We start from the raw sequence: 20,011 nt of genomic DNA, 5'->3' as shown, positions 1-20,011 counted from the left end.
GTCAACTTTGATTTAGTTGTGTTTGATTTTACGTGGGAGTTTTGGGTTTGTTTTTTTATCTGTATTTGATATAACATCTTGTTCATTCAAGTCTCATTCTTTAAACAGCTTGGTGCATGGTCTTGTTCACAGTGATGGCTTGACACGAGTGTGATTTATTTGAAGTCTGGACTGCAGGAGACAGAGAGTCTCAGAGTCGCCAAGACTTTGGTCACTGGAATACTTTGCTAAAGTCCCCCCCCCCCCCCTCTTTCTTCTTCCTTCCCCCAAGAGACTCACTAGAGAGGTCTGAATTACACTAACATCAAAAAATTACAGCATTCAGGTTGGGTTAAAAAAAAAAAAAAAATATATATATATATATATATATATATATATATATATAGATATAGATATAAAAAAAAAAGATATTTCAATTGACTTTCCTTTTCAAAGGTCTATATAAATTAATTAAACCATAAATTACTATAGTCATTTAAATGTATTGTTTTTCCCAATTCATGGGAACATTTTAAAGGCCTAATTTATTTTGTATCTTGGCATTTTCTTGAAATTTACTGTTCACAGGAATTTAAAAGTATTCTCTGACATTTATGAAAGACGTGACTTAATTGATATTTTATTTTATATATATAATATAATTATTGAATGAAATAGTATTTTCATCTCATCATTGCTGATGCCAATGTTTATGTTAAGTGATTATAACACATTTATTTTCAATAACAAAAACAACTAAATTAATTTGGAATTAAATTTTTGTGGAGTTTTTTATCATGTTCTAGATGTTTAAGAAGAATTGATGTTCCATCAATTTGTATATTAATCGAATTGAACTCTTGTGAATCGAAGTTGAACTGATTCAGAAAATTTGCATCAATACTCATCCCCACACAGCCTGAACAATTCATCAGTCAGCCCATTTTACCGGTCAATATTAAGCCTTTTTCCAAATAATCATTAACAGATGGAGTATTGTTGATTATATACTTTTTCATGAAACAGTAAATGTTGTTAAGTGTTTGAGTTGTGCAGAATGACTGACCTAAAGCTAAAGACAAATCCGGATTTAAAAAAATGTATTAATTGAAAAATGTCGTTCGGCCCTAAACACGTTTTAGACAGTATATAAAGGTATACAGTAAATGCTTAATTCTCTATGATAAATACTAAAAACAAAAAAAGCCCAACTAGACAGATGAAATGGTTTGATGTGAAGACAGGACTGCATTAGAGCTGCTGCCACTTTCCACTTCAAACCTGACCTTTTAGCAGACGCTTTTCATCCGCCACCCACACACTCCCATTCTAATGCATCCCTGACATTGTGGGGCGCAGACACCTTTTCCTGACGCCCACCGACCCACCTCCCCCCACACCAGCACCTTTCCGCCCAATTTCAGCCTAATAACCAGGCTGCCACACAGACTGTTGTTGCCCCTACACCCCATTACTCCAAAGACCACTCTACTACTATTTCCATCATTTTTTCGGTGGAAGGCCGCCTCACTACTTTCTTTCTGTTAATGTTTACCCGATCAGTCACAATGACCCCCCACCCATCTCGTTTCCTGGTGATGAATGACCGTTGGCCGTCTCACTGACAGCTCGGCAGCTGACGCTACACAATTACAGTATCACCGTTTAGGCAAAATTACCAAATTACTCCAGGCCTCAAGAGGCTTGAAGAACTGACAGGCCAAGCAACAAAAGAAACAAATATCTGAAAAGGAGAGAGAGACAACACTGGCTCGACACACGCAGAGTGAAATGAGGTTTGCTGTGTTCCTTGAGAGAGCACCCGTTTCACCCGATGAGGAGCCAGAGGCAGAGTGGATTAGTCTGGCGGAGAAAAGCCTTTTTTCCACCCTCATAAATAATGCTTAAAAAACATCTGGCCTCTCCTTGATATCCAATATTCCTATCCATGCTTAATTTTGTCAGTAGTTCATTTATGTTTCATTTCAAGAATAATGATGAGCAAATCATACAATTACATGTTTGGCAGGATCTCACTATGATATTTGGGCGAAAAGGGGATCACCCCCCACCCCCTCCTCCATTCTTGATTTTCATTTAAGATAAAAAAAAAAGGGATACATGTAAGCGGACGTTGTCATGTGATACTGCAGTCACAGTCCAACTTTCCAACTACTGATATCCATCTCTTAATACTTGATGTGTGACAGCGGAATTAGACAAGCACAAGACCATCCAAAGAGAGATCTGGGGGTTAGATGGCATGCGCATGAAGTGATGAAGTGACATTTATGATGTGAGTGCTCACACTGAGCAGGAACTTGGCTTTGCTCTGTGTCAGTTTTTTTTTTTTTTTCCGTCATGGCCACCATGGTAGATTTCATCAAAGGACGTCTTTCACTCGACACCGACAAGAAGCCTAAATGAGCTGCATTATAGTCACAATGTGTTGTGTGTTACAATGTGCTATGCAACAGTCAGTACTAATGTAGCAATCATTTTGTGTTTAAGTAGTGTAATAATATAAATGTTTCAAGGTCAATAAAGATTATTTTTCCTTTCTGAACTACTAGGGCTGTGGTTTTTAATCTGGGTGCGACCAAACCCCGGGGCTTTGGTTAGTCAGTGTCAGGGGTTTGGCAGAGGTCAAGTTATTTTGGTCAATGAAAACTAAAATGAATGAAAAAACTAAAACTAAAATGAACGAAAAAACTAAAACTAAAATCCCAAAAACATTTTAATTAACGAAATATAATACAAGCAAAAAATGCTTTTTAAAAAAATGAAAACCAACTGAAACTACATTTTATGTTTACAAAACTAACTAAAACTAACTATAATTAAAGCGAAAATGTCCTTTGTTTTGTCTTTGGTAATTAATTTAATGCATGAGTCTTTGGGGATGATTTTATACTTATTTAACCAAAAAAGGACGTTTGAAAGTGTGTTACACAGAAGTAATGTCATCTAGCAGGAGCCAATAGAAAAGCATCTTCAGATCACGTCGCTCCTACGTGACAATTTTGCCTGCTTGACTTTTGGCTCCAATGGCTCAGCTTGCAGCTGAAATGCAACATCAGGTAAGAAATGTGTTACTTTTTTCATTTTACCATAGTGTTTGTTAAATTTATTAAAAAAATAAATAAATAAAAAATACTGAAACTAATTAAAATATAAACTAAGACTAAGCATTTTTTTCAAGAATTAATTTTTTTTTTTTTAAACTATCAGAACCAACCTGAAAACTAATTAAACCTAACAAATAAAAAAAAAACTCAAAACAAAATAAAAAACAACTAAAATCAAAATTCCAAAACTATAATAACCCTGGACAAGACACACACTCGACTCATATGATTTGTGATGATACGCTACACTTGGCAATCATTGGCTGCAGGTGATCACACTATATTGCCTATCTGTGAAATTTGGTGTGCTCAGTAGTTAACTTGTGACTGTTGTGATGGTACGTTGCATGATTTCTTATTTATTGTATTCCCTTCATTCGGACTATGTCGAGAGAAGAAAAAAAAGTGGTCGGATGAATATGTGCAACATGAATTCACATGTATAACAGAATGTATGGTGTTCCACAGGGTCCAATTCTGGGGCTTCTGAGGTTTTCACTGAAAACACAGATGGTTGTTTTAAAGTGCTCTATAAATATTTAGTTTAGTAGAGTGATTTGAGTCAGCCTCCTAACTGCATGATTTGCAATGAAAAGTTTAGCAATTCTAGTTTAGCATAACTAACTAGCCAAACTAAAAAGGAACACTTCCTTAAACTGCACGGAAATGGGCAATACAAGAACACAATGCTTTCCCTCTACTTAATGAGCAGGCAACAGACCAATGTACTGCATGTGTTTGAAAATTGTACTCCATGTAAGACTCACTGTTGCCATTTCATGAAGATTCATATTTGACGTGGGTGTTCAAAAGAGACCATAAACAACCTCACGTTGAAGCAGTAACAGTGCATGACATTCACCAGGCAAACAATGAAGGAAAAAAGCACTGATAAAACGACATCTGAAAATGTATAGCTTGAGATAATAAATTTCGGGCATCCTCCAATTGTTATCGATACTGTACTGCATGCAGTATATTCGGCACAATAATCAAATTCCAGTATTAAGATCAGCTCGAACAATACTTGAATTGTCTTTTTTGGGCACCGGCTCAATGGGAGAAATGTTTTAGTTTGTCAAAATTGAAGAAAAAGTCCAAAATTCTGACAACATAACTGTGGATAGAAGAGTAGCGACAGCGGAGATTTTATTGGCATGCTATTGAATATTAAGGTCAAAGTTGAAGCAGAAACTATAAAGGTTTGCACAAGTGAACAAAGTCTATGATGGAGCCTTTCATTAAAAGGTAGAAAAGTTTGCTTGCTTGTCTGTGTTTGCCGAGTGGAAGGATGAAACAGACAGCCAGGTTTTCCGGAGTAAATAAGGCCCGGGAAACATTACTCACACTATCAGGAAGCACAAGTTATCACTGGCGAATGATTATTAGCACAGGTGCACTTACAGTAAACACCAGAGAGTTCCAGTTTGTACTGAAGGGGAGTGTGAGATAAAGAAGCTGTGAACTGAGCCAGGGTGCATCTCCCAAAGGGGTTTTGTCTGCATTCCTAAATGTTGCAATGGATCACACAAGTAAAGACTATTCAGAGTAAGAAGAAAAGTTTACTGCATTAAGAACTTTTGTGTGTTTTTGTTGTTGCTCATTGAGGAACATCTTACAGTATATTAATATATTTATATTTTATACACCTTTTTATTTACATATCTCATGTCTCCATCAGTAGTTCTTAACCTGAGTTCAAACAAAGGGGTAATAATGTGCAATATGAACAACAAACATATGGTGTTCCACAGGGTTCAATTCTGGGGCCTCTGCTGTTTTCAACATTTCGGTTATCAGCCCAATACCGATACCCGAGCATTGAACTGACCAGACCCCCCCCCCCCCCATTAGAGAAGGACAACATTACTCAATCATGCACATACATAAAAAAACAACAAAACTAAATTTCTTAATATTATGCTAAATGTGGGGGGGGGGGACAAACTTAACTTGCAGTAATTTACAACTGCTGTTTCAAGTCTACACCAGTGACATTAAGGTACTAATTACAAAAGGTCATGTGCCTATTATGGGTAAATAATATTGATTTGCCTTATTGGGATGAAATCAAAGCACAGACCGCATATGACATCAATGAATGCATGAGACAAGCAGGCTTGTGCGACAGCATATAAAATATGGATAAATTGCAGAGCGGAATGTTGTTTGTTGTTGTGCCGAAGTCTGAAAAGAGTGCTGGTGGAGTGTAAAGACGTGCCGGGTCACAGTGGGGACAGAGCTGGACGAGTGTGCGTGCATCGCATAGCACCCAGTGACTAATCAAAGGTTTCGCTACTGTGTGGGTATAAGGTTATATATCCATGCTAAAACTAGTGAGTGGCAGAATAAAAAAAAATAAACAAAGGCTGAAAATCAAAACGTTACAACCGAGGAGTCGAAGGAGAGAAAGCCGACATTTATCTCGATGACATGCTGACAACTCTCAGGACCAGTGCATTCACACAGAGAATATTTTAGAATGCTTAACATGCTTCAAAATAAGTGAAGGAGCATTGCAATAATATTAATTGGCAAAAAGTAGGAAAAAAAAAAAAGAAGACCACAACAAAATAGAATCCACCCGCCTTGTATCCAAATATAATCCATTATTTAAAGCATACACACAGAGCTCAATGGGAAGAGAGAAAAAGAGAAGCAAAACAATAAACAGCACAAGCATTTTGAAGTGTCAGTCTAAAACTCCTCTGGGGGTTCAACAGAGCTGGGTAAAATATTTTACATGTGACTGGAGTGTAAGAACAACAAATACAGGCTCTTCTTTAAAGTTCCTTTGGGGTATTCAATTTCTAGACATAAGATTAAAACGGAAACGGTAGAGTAGTATCTGGGAAGGAAAAGAGCAAGTGAAACTGAGCCCCCAAGGTTTCAGATAAACATCTTTGGAGTGGATAAACACAATTAACAAAACAGTTTTGACTGAAAGACTAAGAGTAATCAAACCTACAAGCACACTGAAGCAGATTATTACGTAACCAACATTTATAAGGGCTCTTCCTAAAGGACATGGCAGCTATTAGTATGTAGAATTAAAAAAATATATTAATCATTCATGTTAAATACATTAAACTGGGAACAATGCGAGGTGGGCTGTATGGCACAAAAGGGCTGTATAGGGTGGTTATATTAATTTGAATCATCAGACCATCATCTTTAATTCGTATTGCTTGCATATCATGTCATGTTTTTTTTTTCTGTTCATAAAACAGGCATGTGTGTATTCTGTTGTTAAAGCCTATAAAATCAAACTTAACCCCTAAATATGTTCGATGCGCCCACTTGCCTAAACACAACATTCTTATTAATAATTTGTTTGTGGAATATGAATAAAGCAGCAAAATCCACCCATTTTTTGATCCATCTCAGGGCGGCCATTTTGCCACTTGCTGTCAACTGAAAATGACATCACAGTTGCACGAGCAATCAACGGCTCAACTGTTTCCTATGTTTGGTCATGCGACGTTTGCAAGTTGAGCTGTGATTGGTCGTTGCTTGAGCTGACAGGAAGTGACAAAATGGCCGCCCCCCTGAGACGGATAAAAATGGGTGGATTTTGTTGCTTTATTCATATACTGTGTATAGACTCGTGGGGCTGCGTATAACATATAGTAAAGATTTTTTTTTTTTTTAAGTTGACTTCCTCTTTAACTCTTTCACTGCCACTGACGTTTAAAGACGTCAAGTAAAAACCTACGGAGGGCTGCCAATGACGTCAAAAGACGTCATCCAATTTATTATTTTTTTTGAAACGCATCTGTGGTGAAAGTTTCAATTAGGTCTGTTGTGCCTGAGGACAATTTTTGGCCCCTAGAGGGCAGCGATGACTGTCTTTTGACAAGATCGGGTGGGCGTCAGTAGAGGCGGAGCTAGAGCGTCGAGCAGGAGTTCAGAATGGAAAACAAAGGAAAAATGGCGACCGGTTGCGAGGAGCTCACGCCCGAGCCGTTTTTTTTCAAAGACCAAAAGCATCGACCAACGCTAAAAGAGCACATTGATGACAACGATGATCATCATCGATGATGATGATGAGGGTGATGACTCCGTGGATGGAAAGCATTGACGCGGCAGTAGGAGACGTGGGGGGGGGGGGGGGGGAGCTAGATGGCTGAGGAGGAAGTGGTGCCCGTTTGCAAAGCAGCTCTACACTTACAAGACGAAAGGCATCGACCAACGCTAAAAGAGCACATTGATGACGACGATGATCATCATCGATGATGATGATGGTGAATCCGAGCTTGACGGCGAAATTGGAACCGCTGATGCGGCGGCTATGACGGCGTCATAAACACAGACAACAGAGCACGCACAGGCGGACGTTCAATCGGACAACGGAGAGTGCCCCGAGTCCAATGCATATTCATCGGAGGAGTGTGTACAGTCTGCTACTTGCTATTTATTCCCCGGAAAAAAAGGCGGTCAAGAAAGTGTAACGTTTGCACGCGAAACGGACAAAGTGAAAGTACACTGTTGTGCGAGTCCAGCGGTGTCTCCTTGCACGCAGGAGAGCGTTACAAAAAGAAAAACTGTATTTGAAACATCCACATAATTGTAAGTAGTACCACAGTTGCACACATTTGTAAATAGTTTGCGAAATTGTTTTGTCAAATTGTTACACTGTTGAATGGAAATAAACGTATTTTGCAATCAAAAAACACTTTTTCATTGTTGATGAAAGCGTTTTACAGAAGTAAAGCACTATATAGGTGTTCATGGCATCATTCAAAAATGGACAAAAATCATGGGCAAAAAGAAGTGTAGAATTCACTAGAGTGCATGAAATAACATCGTTTCACAAAAAGCTCTTTTTCTCCGTTTTTTGTTTCAAAACAGAGCATTTCGGTGAAAGTAACCATTTTCTATTGTTGATTACTGAAGAACAGAATAAGGTAGAAACAAACTTTTTTTTTCTGATGAAAGATGAGATCTTTCATTTGGTAGTATGTGTGTTTCCATAGTCCAAACACAACATTTTCTGTGGACCTTGAAAGATCAGTCAAAATGCTTAAATCGGCTGGCACTGGGAACAACCCGTTTCTGAAAACGTCTGGCAGTGAAAGAGTTAAATAATATTACAAAAGGCGAAAGTATGTTGCTGTTTTAGAATGAATTGCAGAATTATGAATACACGCCATGGTATGCAACACATGACATTGTATTTTCATTTAATCCTAATCTATGAACAGATGACTAGCATGTCTCAAATCAGGGTAAATGGACAATTTCCTTGTCAATTTGATGTAGGAGATAGTTTTTTGGTGTCTTTCCGCTACGGTAGGTGCGTAATTACTGTCATTGATTAATAATCCCTGGCCAGCCCCATAATAATCAGTCCCACATGTGCGGGGCCCTCCTAAAGGGAAGGCTCATTTGCCAGTGGGATTCGCAGCCTCAACCGCTTAGTGGGATGTGAGGGGGACCAATTTTCTTGTCTTGGGAGGAAGTTAAGAGATGGGGTGGATGGCTATGGCAGTTTTTCATTTCCTCAGACCATCACATCTCTGAACAAGGACAACTGTGATTTCAGTGCTCTTCTCCCTGTGAGCACTGTCTAGTTACACTCGACACATACAAAGAAGATGCTATATATTATCAGTTATAGGCACACTCAATTTTTCATAAAAAAAACAAACTTTTATACATAATGCAGCATTAAGTGAAGTGGCTAAGCTCTTGATGGAGGGTGGATTTCCATTTGATGATGCTTTCACTTGAGTGGAAATACAATATAAAGCCGAGCCACGTGGTTGAACAGCATAAATTAGATAATTTACTCTGCAATAAATGGCATGAAGGACTGACATTGGAGTAACTGCTACAGAGGGGGTTCCCCAAAAAAGGGTGTACTCTTTTAGAAATGTATACTATAGTGTCGTAGAGAAACGTCACAACACTGGAACTAGAGCTCCAGATTGAAATTACTGGTATTGTGTGGAGAATAAAGGGTTTGGATTTACTTCTGTTTAAAAACAATCAAAAATGTGACAATTTTTTCCCCAATTTTGTGTGTTTTGTGTAAAACTACCTCATTTTTCTTGTGTTGCTTTTAAAGTGTTGAATATAAAATCAGTCATATTTGATACCACTTTTTCCAGACCAGTACTCAACTCTTTAGTAGTCGCCGATAACAAGTACCAATGCCACTAGTACGTTTGATACATAAAATCCCCCCGCCCCAAAAATAAAAACAATGACAGATAATTTTAAAGAAATCCCAATATATCTCAATATTAAGGATGAACGAGTATCGTTATTGGTATACGTGAGGGGTTCTTCTGACTGTTTGATGATCAGGAACTAGAAATTAGAATAGAAAATTGCCATTAATTGCATGCAATTTTAAGCAAAATTGCTGTTTTGGAATATAGAGGTCTTTAAAATGATGTCATTGTTTTTTGGCCAAATTTTATGTTCTAGTGGTATTGGTATCGTCTGTCTGATAAAAAGTGATATCTAGCATCCCTACTCAATAAAGCCTTTTTCCTTAAAATTGCATGGAATTAATGGCAGATTTCTATCCTTCTTATTTTATATTTTGAGTTTCTGATTGTGAAACAGCCACCAGAAGGTGGCCAATATTGGTTTTGGTCACTATCGCAACTTGCAAGTACTGACTTGAAAAAAGGTCGGGTACTGGCCCAATACAGATACCTGGTATCGGTACTTGCCCATCTCCAAGTAAAATTGTTGTTGAATAATGGCAGGTGGTTGTTAAAGTGATTATTTTGGTTGTACAAATATTTGACAAATACTTTCTTTTTTCATTCACCTGTGTTAACCTCATGGTCAGTACCAACAACAATAAACACTGATATTCACAGAAGCCATTGTCCTCTTCTACAAACCCTTATACATGCTATTGCACAATGAAGGGAGATACAAGATGTCTCCCTTGGTTGCTTTGTAGTTTATTAAGTAGTGAGAGGGTGGACATATTATGCTTTTGCATTTCAGAAACAAAGAGACCTCATAATGTGTGTGTAGGTGGGATAAATATGACAGCAATGCAAATTAATGAAAACAACGTGATTTGTGAGCACCCAAACGCTGGTCTCGAAATGAGAAGCTGATTTCTAAGGGGAAAAATAAAGGATACGGGATGATGACGCCGATTAGTGACGATACAAACAGTTCAACAACTCTGGGAAAGATAGAAGCTTGAAAATGAACTCCACTTAGTTTCAAAATTGGACCGAGTGTTCCCAGTGAAGAACAGCTCAATCCATAACAATTTATCAGCACAGAGGAGGTGTTTTACCCGAAGATAATTACAATAACAGAACCCAGTGGCAGTGGGATTGCTCCCAGGTGACGTTGCAGCTTATTAAACTGTCATGGGTGCACCCTGTTTTGGTGTCTCTTGATCTGAATGCCCCAAAATGACAAACTCACAGTTTATCTGCTCTATTTGTTTGACTTTCTTTACAACATAACTTCATCTCATCTGGGCTTCCATGTCTTCTCTCGGCTGTCTCATGGAAATCCTTCAGGGTTAGGTTAGGACCAGTGGGACTCCTGACTGTCTCGCCCTTTAAAAGTCACACGTCCTCTACAACTACCAAACGGAATTAGCTCATAAGGGGAAAAAAAAATAATGCATCACAGGTAGAAATAAAAAACTAATGTTCCCCACTAAATCCCTCTTATCACTGTGTTAGTGTGAAAGTAAAAGTTGTGTGGTTTGGGAGAAGAATAAATGAGGGATGAAAAAGAGAATCAATCAAATGAAGCAACAACAGGCGCATTTGTATATAGATGACACACTCATTCAGCCATACCAGTACCTATCATAATCATTTTCTAGAAAAACACTCATGATGTGTACAGATGACTTTTAAAAACTAATACATTCTAATTAAAAGTTGGTTCTCATTATTTTTTTTGTTTCTCCACTGTGTTATTACATTGAACACTCCATCATGTGCTAATGTGGGTACGGCAAGTGCATATGATTGGTTTTACATAAATTGTTTTCATCTACTAAATCCTTTTCCCAAATTCCCCTATTCAACACACACACACACACACACACACACTACTCACATGCATATTGTACATGAATAGCAAAATGATCTGTTCGAGTCAACGTCAACATGACCAACCTCTATTAAAGGGGCTTCTAGATAATATACTGTGTCACAATACTATCGTTAAGAAACAATATCCACACACCATCGAAGTAATCAATAAATCCTGTGCAAAATGTTCAGACAACAACAACGTATAATGATTTTAAATCAGTTATAACGTAAACTTAATATTCACACTTGTGCAAAAATAAATGAATATGCATAGCTTGTGTATAACTTGATTAAAGGTCACAATTAAGTATAGTTGGCAACTAATGTAAACACATCTTTTAAACCACCCATTCAGCATTTTGCCACTTGTGCAAATTAACAACCCATTTGGAAATAACAGAATTGAAGAACAGCTTTTAATAATCCAGACAAAGAGTGCACAGTGTTTACATGTGCCTCGATTTCACGATTTAGTTAATTGTTTTAATTATTGATTTTTAAAATGACCAATTAATCAAATTAAATTGATTAGTTGCCCAGCCCTAAGCCATGTGCAGTTTTCAAAAACTGTATGATCAGTAATGTGTTACATGATAAACCTCGAAGGACTCAATTTCTTTACTCCACATTAACATAATTTTTCAAGAATCCTGACAGCCTCGCGAGTAGATTTGTCCCGAAACAAAGTTGTTATTAGGATCATGGTAATATTTAAAATAGAACGCATTTATATGTTTTTGGGAGCAAATGAGTTAAGTGTGATTATTATGACTTTTCCTCATTAGATTGTTCAACTTTACTTATGTTGTGACCTGAGAGTGTACTGTTATGCTACATTGTGCTGTGTGTGTATAGAGTATGGAGGCATGCAACAGCAGCAAGTTTCATAAGCGACAGTGCACACAAGCACACACACTGAGTGAAAGGAAGCCATTAATTACTGGTACTCACATCTTGCAGGGAGATCATAGCCGCAGGTGATCTTGGCTTTGCCGGTTTCACAGCCATTTAGTGTTTGACACTCATCATAGAGACAGGAACCTGCAGCTTTGTGTATGCAGCCGTCGACTGAAAAACACAGACATACAGTATTAGAAGAGAGGCTTAAAAACATGCCTATGACCTATCCAGGAAAGATCTTCTATGTTGAGACACGGACACAAGGGGAATATTTTGATCTTTTCATCTCCACGTCAAATCATTTCCTTAGCTCGGCATTCTCAGACTTAGAGTCCACCAGAGTGCAGTGCCCTTGTTGCTGGTAAATATTGACGGGCCTAGGAATTAAATTAGCTGGGCGAGGATCTAATAACGTCTCCACACACAGTGAAAATGAGACTGTTCTTCCTGTAATCCCTCTCCCCTGTCAACAGCCATCTCCAATCAGATCATTAACTGTATTTTCTGCCCCATGCTGGGAATCTTATATCTGTCCTCTTTCCTCTGTAGCAGTGAGCCTGGTGTGATGTGGATCAGTGTTCCGATTCTGTCGCGCTCCCTTCTGATGTGTGTCCTGATTACGCGGAAAACTCGTACCCCACCCTCCGCAAGGTTTTTAATTTTACCGGGTTAAGGCCGCTATTGCTGCTGATTGATGGCGCGTCTTACAGAAGAAGGCAGAGCGATAGAAACCCACATTATCCTACTCTGAAAGCCTGACACCCCTCCAAGAGCATGTTATCAATCACACTGAAACATCATAAAATCCGTCTCAAGTTGTCCTGCAGAAATCCTCACAAGGCAGAGGATAACAAAGCCAAGAGGAAGAACAATGACAGATGGACAAACAAAGGTGTATTTTCTCTTTGTTTGTTTCCATTTGACCCAAGCAGAAGACTGCCCTTATCCATCAAAGGTTAGCGTGCAAAAAAAAAAAAAAAAATGAAACACCTCATGCATTGTAATCACCATTGAAGACTCCAAACCACCTTAGAACTCTCACACTACTCTCAGAAGTGTACTAGTGTAAAGTGTGAAGACAAAAGATATTTACAATGATGGGGGGTCCTTTATCTGAGTTCTTTTCAGTTTCTCAAGGATGAGTCAACAGCTGGGCGAAAGGTTTTCAGGCTCTATCAATCATCTTTAATGGAGTGAGGGACAACCGGTTGACAGAGACAGAGCCTGATGGCTTTTCGAAAAAGTAACACGCTTCTGACAGTGACGTGGATATGGAGAAGGATTGCTCTGTGACAGTGGGAGCTACTTAACAGTGCAGAGCTGATGTAGTGCCGGCTACGTGCATGGAATTTAGACAGTGTCCGCACACAAGTGTCCACAATAACAAGGTACAGTTATTTGCATAATAATAACAATGTTTCAAACAAAAGGACTAAAGAAGAGGCCATCACGATGCATCAAGAGCTCACGTACAAAATACTATCTAGCCGTCTATAGTATAAATAAAACAAATGGAATGCAAATAAATTTGACATTTGGAAATATATACTCTTGCTAAGGTCAGAAAAAAATTAAGGTGACTTTGATAACACAGCTATTTTCAAGTGGGAATAATCACACATATGTGTGTCATACTTTGCACATTAATATTGAGTTGACTTAAAGTTCCATTAACACAACTATTTTTTTAAACATATAGTTAACCCTTTGGGACTGAAACTATTTGTAATTTACAATTAATAAAAGGGCAGGGATCTATTAGTTGCTTCATTAATTAAAGTAAATTAAATTGCACTTCATTTTGAAAAGACAAATGTACTGTTCCTTTTCTTCCCTGTTGTATCCCTTCCTTTCAGCAACATCCAACATGAAACAGCAATGCCAACTAGTGGCAGAATTTTGTTTTTAAAAATTCTACAATCATTTGAACCTAGATATCATGTCTTTTTAACTTCAAATAACTTCATGAATTATTATAAAAACTTCAGTTTCAGTTAAATAGATATACATATTTTGTACTGTACATATTTGTATTAGGTAAACATTTGTCTGTGTTTATGCTATTTAACAAGATCAAAAGATTAAATTGAAAAAATATTTTGTTGAACATTTAGAACAGAATAAAATGTGCATATTAATTTGCAATTAATCAAGTTAACTATTTAAAAATGTTAATAGACTGACAGCCATAATAAATAAATAAATTAATAAATAAATAATAATAATAATACAGACACACACACAGTAAAACCTACACTCATGTAACGCAGCAGGTTCAACACACGGTTCGTGTAGTAGTGTAAGGGCAACTGATTTTGTTTTCCTATTTAAGAAAAGTGAGCCAGGTTAGGGAAAGGTAATAATGCACTGTTCCACTTTTGTAGTGTTCCCACAGGAGTCTATGCTCCCGAGACATTTCTCATCAGTACCAAGTGTTCCTGATCTCTTAGCCTACGAGCACCTAGGGAGCCCAGCAAGCAACAACACGAGGAGGTGCGCTTCATCTCAGTAGCTGGAGAAAATGATTCAAAGTGAAAGCTTCAATTTCCATCTCGAAGCTCCTCCCTTCCTCCTTCCCTGCATGATGCACTGTGTACTTCTAATGAGTCTGGGAATGTGTCCTCGGTGTCCACAAATACAACAAAAGATGGTGCAGTGATTGACACAGCAGGAGAACAGATTTAATTTACCTGTTTACAAAAATGATTGGAGTACAACAGATGCATTGTGTACCATATGGGTACAAGTCTGAGTGATGCAAATAAGATATGGGGGTGGGATGGGATCCCACAGAGAAAGACAACTTTTAATTGAAAGCAAAAAGGGGGGGGGGGGGGGGATTCATTACCGGTATATGTGGTGGTTGGGCATTCAGTTGATTCTGAGTAAGGCTTTCTAAAGCCACGGTTTAATTAAGAAAAAGAAGATGTCACCGTTTGGATGTCAATTTAATTCCTAATTTAAGATGAATTTCATCGCTATCTCAGCAGATTCATAAATTGTGTATGCCTGACACATTAAAAGTGCAGCATCAGAATCTCATTATGAAAGAACCATATTTCATTTCATTTTGGAAAAGAGGATGGTACCAACTTATTTCATCTCATCACTTTAATGTGTGGCCTCTAAAATATAATATCAAATTTGTGTGGAGTAACATTACGGTATCTCTTTAATTTGTATGATTTGCACTTTGAAATCTGCAGACTGTTTTTATGGACGCATTGGCCCGTGCTTCACCCTTCAATCAAGTGTCATAGAATGTGGTAACCTCCTGAAGAGGGGTAGTTTGATTCTACAGTTACACGACAATCCAGATTAGTTTCACCTGACGCACATTACTCCATCCAAATTCGGTTATTAGCCATACACAGATTAAACATAGTAGCCTCACCTGTAATCTCTTAAAATGCAACAACTACAATTAAAAGGGGGAAATGGGAGTATGTGTTTACCTTCATCCGCATTAAAGACCGCAAGAAGATAGCTTTTTTTTTTTGTAAATACAGTTTTCAATCGCTGCAATGCAGTTCACCTTTCGTAGGCTCGCCGTTTCACAGATTATTTTTGGGCAACTTTTTTATTATGATTATTTTTGACACATTTTAAAGTCCATGAAAGTTTGTTCATTGAGGCCATTTAAACGAGAGAAATGTGAGATGTTAATGCCCGTCTGACAAAAGCATGTACTTTAACTGCAGTTTTCTTTTTCGTGGTACTGTGAATAACTGAGCGCCACATTTGAACGTTACAAACACACCCAGGAGGGATCGGTGATTTGGGGGGGTCAACAACCACTAATATTCATGGTCTCGGTTTTTATAAAACAAGAAGAAAAAAATAACTTTTGTTTCTTTTTTTTTTTTACTGGACTGACTTAGAAGGAAGAAAAATAACAAGAAACCCAGAAAATAGCGAGAACAAACTGCAATACATAAAGTTATGGTCAATATATCCACATTAGCACTTCTGCCCTCAAGTCTCATTCAACAGTAATTAACTTTTCAGAAACCAAACCCTAAAGCATGGAACTGCCAATGTTGAGTAAAAAATTTTGACTGGCAAGTACGTATTTGCAAGTGTGTTCAAACATACTCGCAAATACTTTTAAACATACTCTCAAATGCGTTTGACCATACTTGTGAGTCAGTTCAAACATATTGTAGGCTCAATGCTCCAAAATTTGCCAAATCTAAATCATGCATGGCAGACATAATTAATACATCATAAAAGTTAGTAATGAACGATGTTTATTTAATTTTCAAACATTTGTATCATGTGGGCCAAAAAATAAAAAAGTTGGTTTGTTTTTTCCCCACTGGCACATGCGCAAGTAATAAACCCGTGGTATAATGGGAAAATATGCTACTTTTGTAGCTTTTAGCCTACAAGTACGTTCAAACATATTTAAATACATTTGAACTGACTCGCAAATACGTTCGAAAATGTTAACTCCACATTGGCAGCTCCGTACTAAAGTCTCCAAAATTCCTGCACCAGAATAGAAACATACAAAAGGTGAGACACTATGTAATTAAGCATGCTCATCCTCTATCTTTATAAGAGAAAGCTTTCCTAGGCAGTTACTCATACATACTTTCATTAAATTCAATTTTGATCATTCCTCACATTTAATGAGTAGAACAACTGGGAGTGAGAAAGTGAGAGAACAAGAGAGAGGCCCAGAGAGCGAGACAGAGACGTCCATATTGGCAGAGACAAAAGCGGCGAGGGCTGCGTCACTTTAGAGCACTTTGAATGGGTTACACAGCTATAACCTTGGCTCCTGCCATTGTTGGAGACACCTCTAGCTCAACCTCCCAAGGCTCGGCTCCCATGTGCATTAAGGAGCCGGTGAAGCTCCGCTAGGCTTCTCCCAGGCAGCCTAAAAACCGAGTGGCTTTCAATCGCTCCATCAGACACAATGAATACCTGCTCTGCTCATCACAATACCCTGCTTTCAGAAATAGTGCAGTTTTCTCTCCTAATTATTTCCCGCGCCTCTGAGGGTTAGGATCAGGACTGGAGCCAGAGGAAGCAGCATGGGTCGGGTGGGGGATGAGATCGGGTATGCTTGAGCTAGATTCTACTTAGCAGGATATACAGAAGTCTGAATATCAGCCAGGAATCCAAGTAAGGGGAATAAAGTGGCATTCGTATAAAAGGCAACCAACTCGGTTGCACTGTCTTTGTTAGCATTACCTGCTAGTCTACTCTGCTAGCTAACTACTAGCTAATGATGTGTGAGAGTTGTTACAAAATCGGGGCTATGTTAACACAATTTAGGGGAAGAAGCACCCTCGTGGTACTTCAAATTTCTGTTCACCCATTTTTTGTAGTAACCATAGCAACAGCGTACATTCCATCTCTTCACAGCACTTTTCAGTGCCCAACACTGATCAAAGCCCTGGCACAATTCCACCTCTGTGATTTACAACACCATTTTCTACCCAACTAATTTTACTGAAGGAGATAATGACATGGATTAGTTGCTAATCAAGTGCCAATCAGAGTTCCGCCTGAACTAAATGTCAGGTGGAATATGTTCAAGCCATTGTGGGTACTCCCTTGTGATACTGGAGTCCTAATCACAGCAATTTAAAAGGTAAAAACGGAGCTAGAGCTCGCCCCCTTACTGTAACCACATTCTGTGCAATGGGATAATAATCTCCGCTTAAACCATAATACAAAAAATGGTAGGCCAGATAGATAGTCACAGATGTTACTCTGTAAATAGCCATTGAATAGCTGAGGCTTACATGACACATTATTCCCCTGACACTGCTAAGACAGTAGGGATGAAAATACAACACAACTATCCCAGCTTCAGCAGAAATAAATCATCCTCCTATTATTTCAACGAGCGCAAATATAACCTATGCAATACCAATTGAATCAATTGATAGTGTGTAACATTAACATAGCACCTTGATATTTTTGTTTATAGGAAGCCTTAGGCAATTCCTATATTTTTATTATGCAACTATATTAATATTTAATCACACAACTGTCTTGAAAAACTTCTGGAACAATGGTAACATACTGATGACTGCAACAGACCCTGACAGTTGACAAGAACTAGACTGTTCATGCTGTTCCCAGAATCGTAAAACAAAGCTCGGTTTGGGTACTTTAGCTCATGTGACACTGTTGTTGGAAGCGTGGCGTCTGACAGCTGTGGACAACTCGGTGCCGAACCCCGACTGTGCTGCACTTTTTGTGACAATCGTCCAAGTCTTTACTTTTTAAATGTTTTTTTTTTCTTTTTTTAAACTAGTCTGTCTTGTTATTTGCAACATTCCCTGTCAGAGGCAACAGAGCCACCTTGTCCCAGACAATCACACTGTCAGCACAACTTCTTCTGAACAGCATTTTAGGATGTTTTACTGCACTATGTTTAGATTGTTTGGACTTGACTCAACTGTGCAAAGGCTATTTTGCAATCAACTGAAACAAATTCAACTAATAACGTACACAGTATGTTATTTGAAATTATGGTTGTGGTATTTTGCAAATCCTATACAAAACTCAAATAAATATTTAAGAGTAATAGAGAGAACTGAGAGTAATCTGCTCCAGCCTCCCAATTTTTTGGGTTATTTCTTTAAGAAAATGGCACTCTATATTATAGTGCAGTGGTGTCCAAACTCGGTCCTCGGGGGCCGGTAGTCCCGCAGGTTTTGGATATTTCTCTCCTTCAACACAGCTGAAGCTCATCAGCAAGCTCTGCATAAGCATGATAACGACCTTGTTGATTGGAACAGGTGCGTTGGAGCAGGGAAACCTCAAAAACCTGCAGGACTACCGGCCCTCGAGGACCGAGTTTGGACACCACTGTTATAGTGGAACATCAAGTTACAAACTTAATTGGTTTCATCAGCCCATTTGGAACGAGACATATTTTTTTAAATCAAAGTAATGTTTTCCATTGAAATGAATGGAAACAATTAATCTGTTCCAGCCCCAAAACTAAGTTAAACTTACCTTTGTTTATTGTTGTTGTTTTTGTACCAGTGTGTGGTTAAAATACAATAACTACTCATTAACTTTAAAAGGAGCAGTTAAAGGGGAGGAGTACTACAGCTACTCCACTGAAAAAAAGTCTTCTTTCATTATTATATGGGGGAATTCAGATTTAAGTGTTGTGGTTTTTTGTTTCTTTTTTTGTTTTAAATGCATGTTTCTTTTCTAATTTTTCGGTTGATTTTGGCATACTGATCAGGGAAACTCGTTTTATTGTTAAGCTTGAATCTCACTGAGCGGCAAAGGCTTTTGTGAGTTTGTGCATGCAGTGAATATTAGTATTTCGTCAGGGTTGGTTCAAGGTTGCAGAGGGTGGCAAAGACACTCTCAAAGTTTGTATGGTGGCAAAGAGTTTTTGTTGTCACCATAAAATGTTGAACATGTTCAACAGTGGCGACTACTAGTCACCTCACAAACCTTAACACGATAAGCAATAGAAAACGGATATAACTGAAGTGCATGCATTTATGATATTTTATTCATTTAATTAGGCAGCACTTCATTGAGATTGAAATAATCAATATGTATGGAGATGCAGTTGTTGATGAAAACCAATGTCCACAGCATAAAAACTGAAAATGTGACCGACTCTCAGAATACAATTCATTTTCACTTTATGTCAGACTGTTATCACAGCTGCCTGATGGAAATCCATTTGTGTCTTCTATTACTCTACATTTTTTTGTCCATTTCAGGGTGCAAAGTGCTCTAATAATCACAAATAAACACACACATCCTCTCTTACGCTCTTCTCACCTTCCTTCAATATCACACTCATTTTTTCCCTTAACTTCTCATCCAGTCTCTTATTACCAACAAGCAGTCTGCCAATGTAGCCATTATCGCCTAGTCTTCTAGGTTAGATTACATTCGGCACCCCTGCTTTACTATTATTGCAACTGAAAAACAGTATCTTGATGTGTGTCTGTTTGTTTCCTTCTT

The 20,011-nt window shown here is 38.1% G+C and overlaps 1 protein-coding gene across 2 annotated transcripts in view; it reads right to left on the bottom strand.

Annotated features, from left to right (window-relative positions):
- macrod2 (mono-ADP ribosylhydrolase 2) overlaps positions 1 to 20,011 on the bottom strand; it is a 410,765-nt gene that overhangs the window by 255,194 nt on the left and 135,560 nt on the right. For both annotated transcript variants that reach the window (XM_077581899.1, XM_077581900.1), the window contains exon 5: positions 12,098 to 12,214. In XM_077581899.1, the coding sequence (XP_077438025.1) occupies positions 12,098 to 12,214 (117 nt within the window). The remainder of the gene's footprint in view (positions 1 to 12,097; positions 12,215 to 20,011) is intronic.

The sequence above is a fragment of the Vanacampus margaritifer genome, chromosome 12 (genome assembly GCF_051991255.1).
Source record: "Vanacampus margaritifer isolate UIUO_Vmar chromosome 12, RoL_Vmar_1.0, whole genome shotgun sequence".
Lineage (NCBI taxonomy): Eukaryota > Metazoa > Chordata > Actinopteri > Syngnathiformes > Syngnathidae > Vanacampus > Vanacampus margaritifer.
The sequence above is the reverse complement of the archived record's forward strand: the minus strand, read 5'-3'. Positions and strand labels throughout refer to the sequence as shown.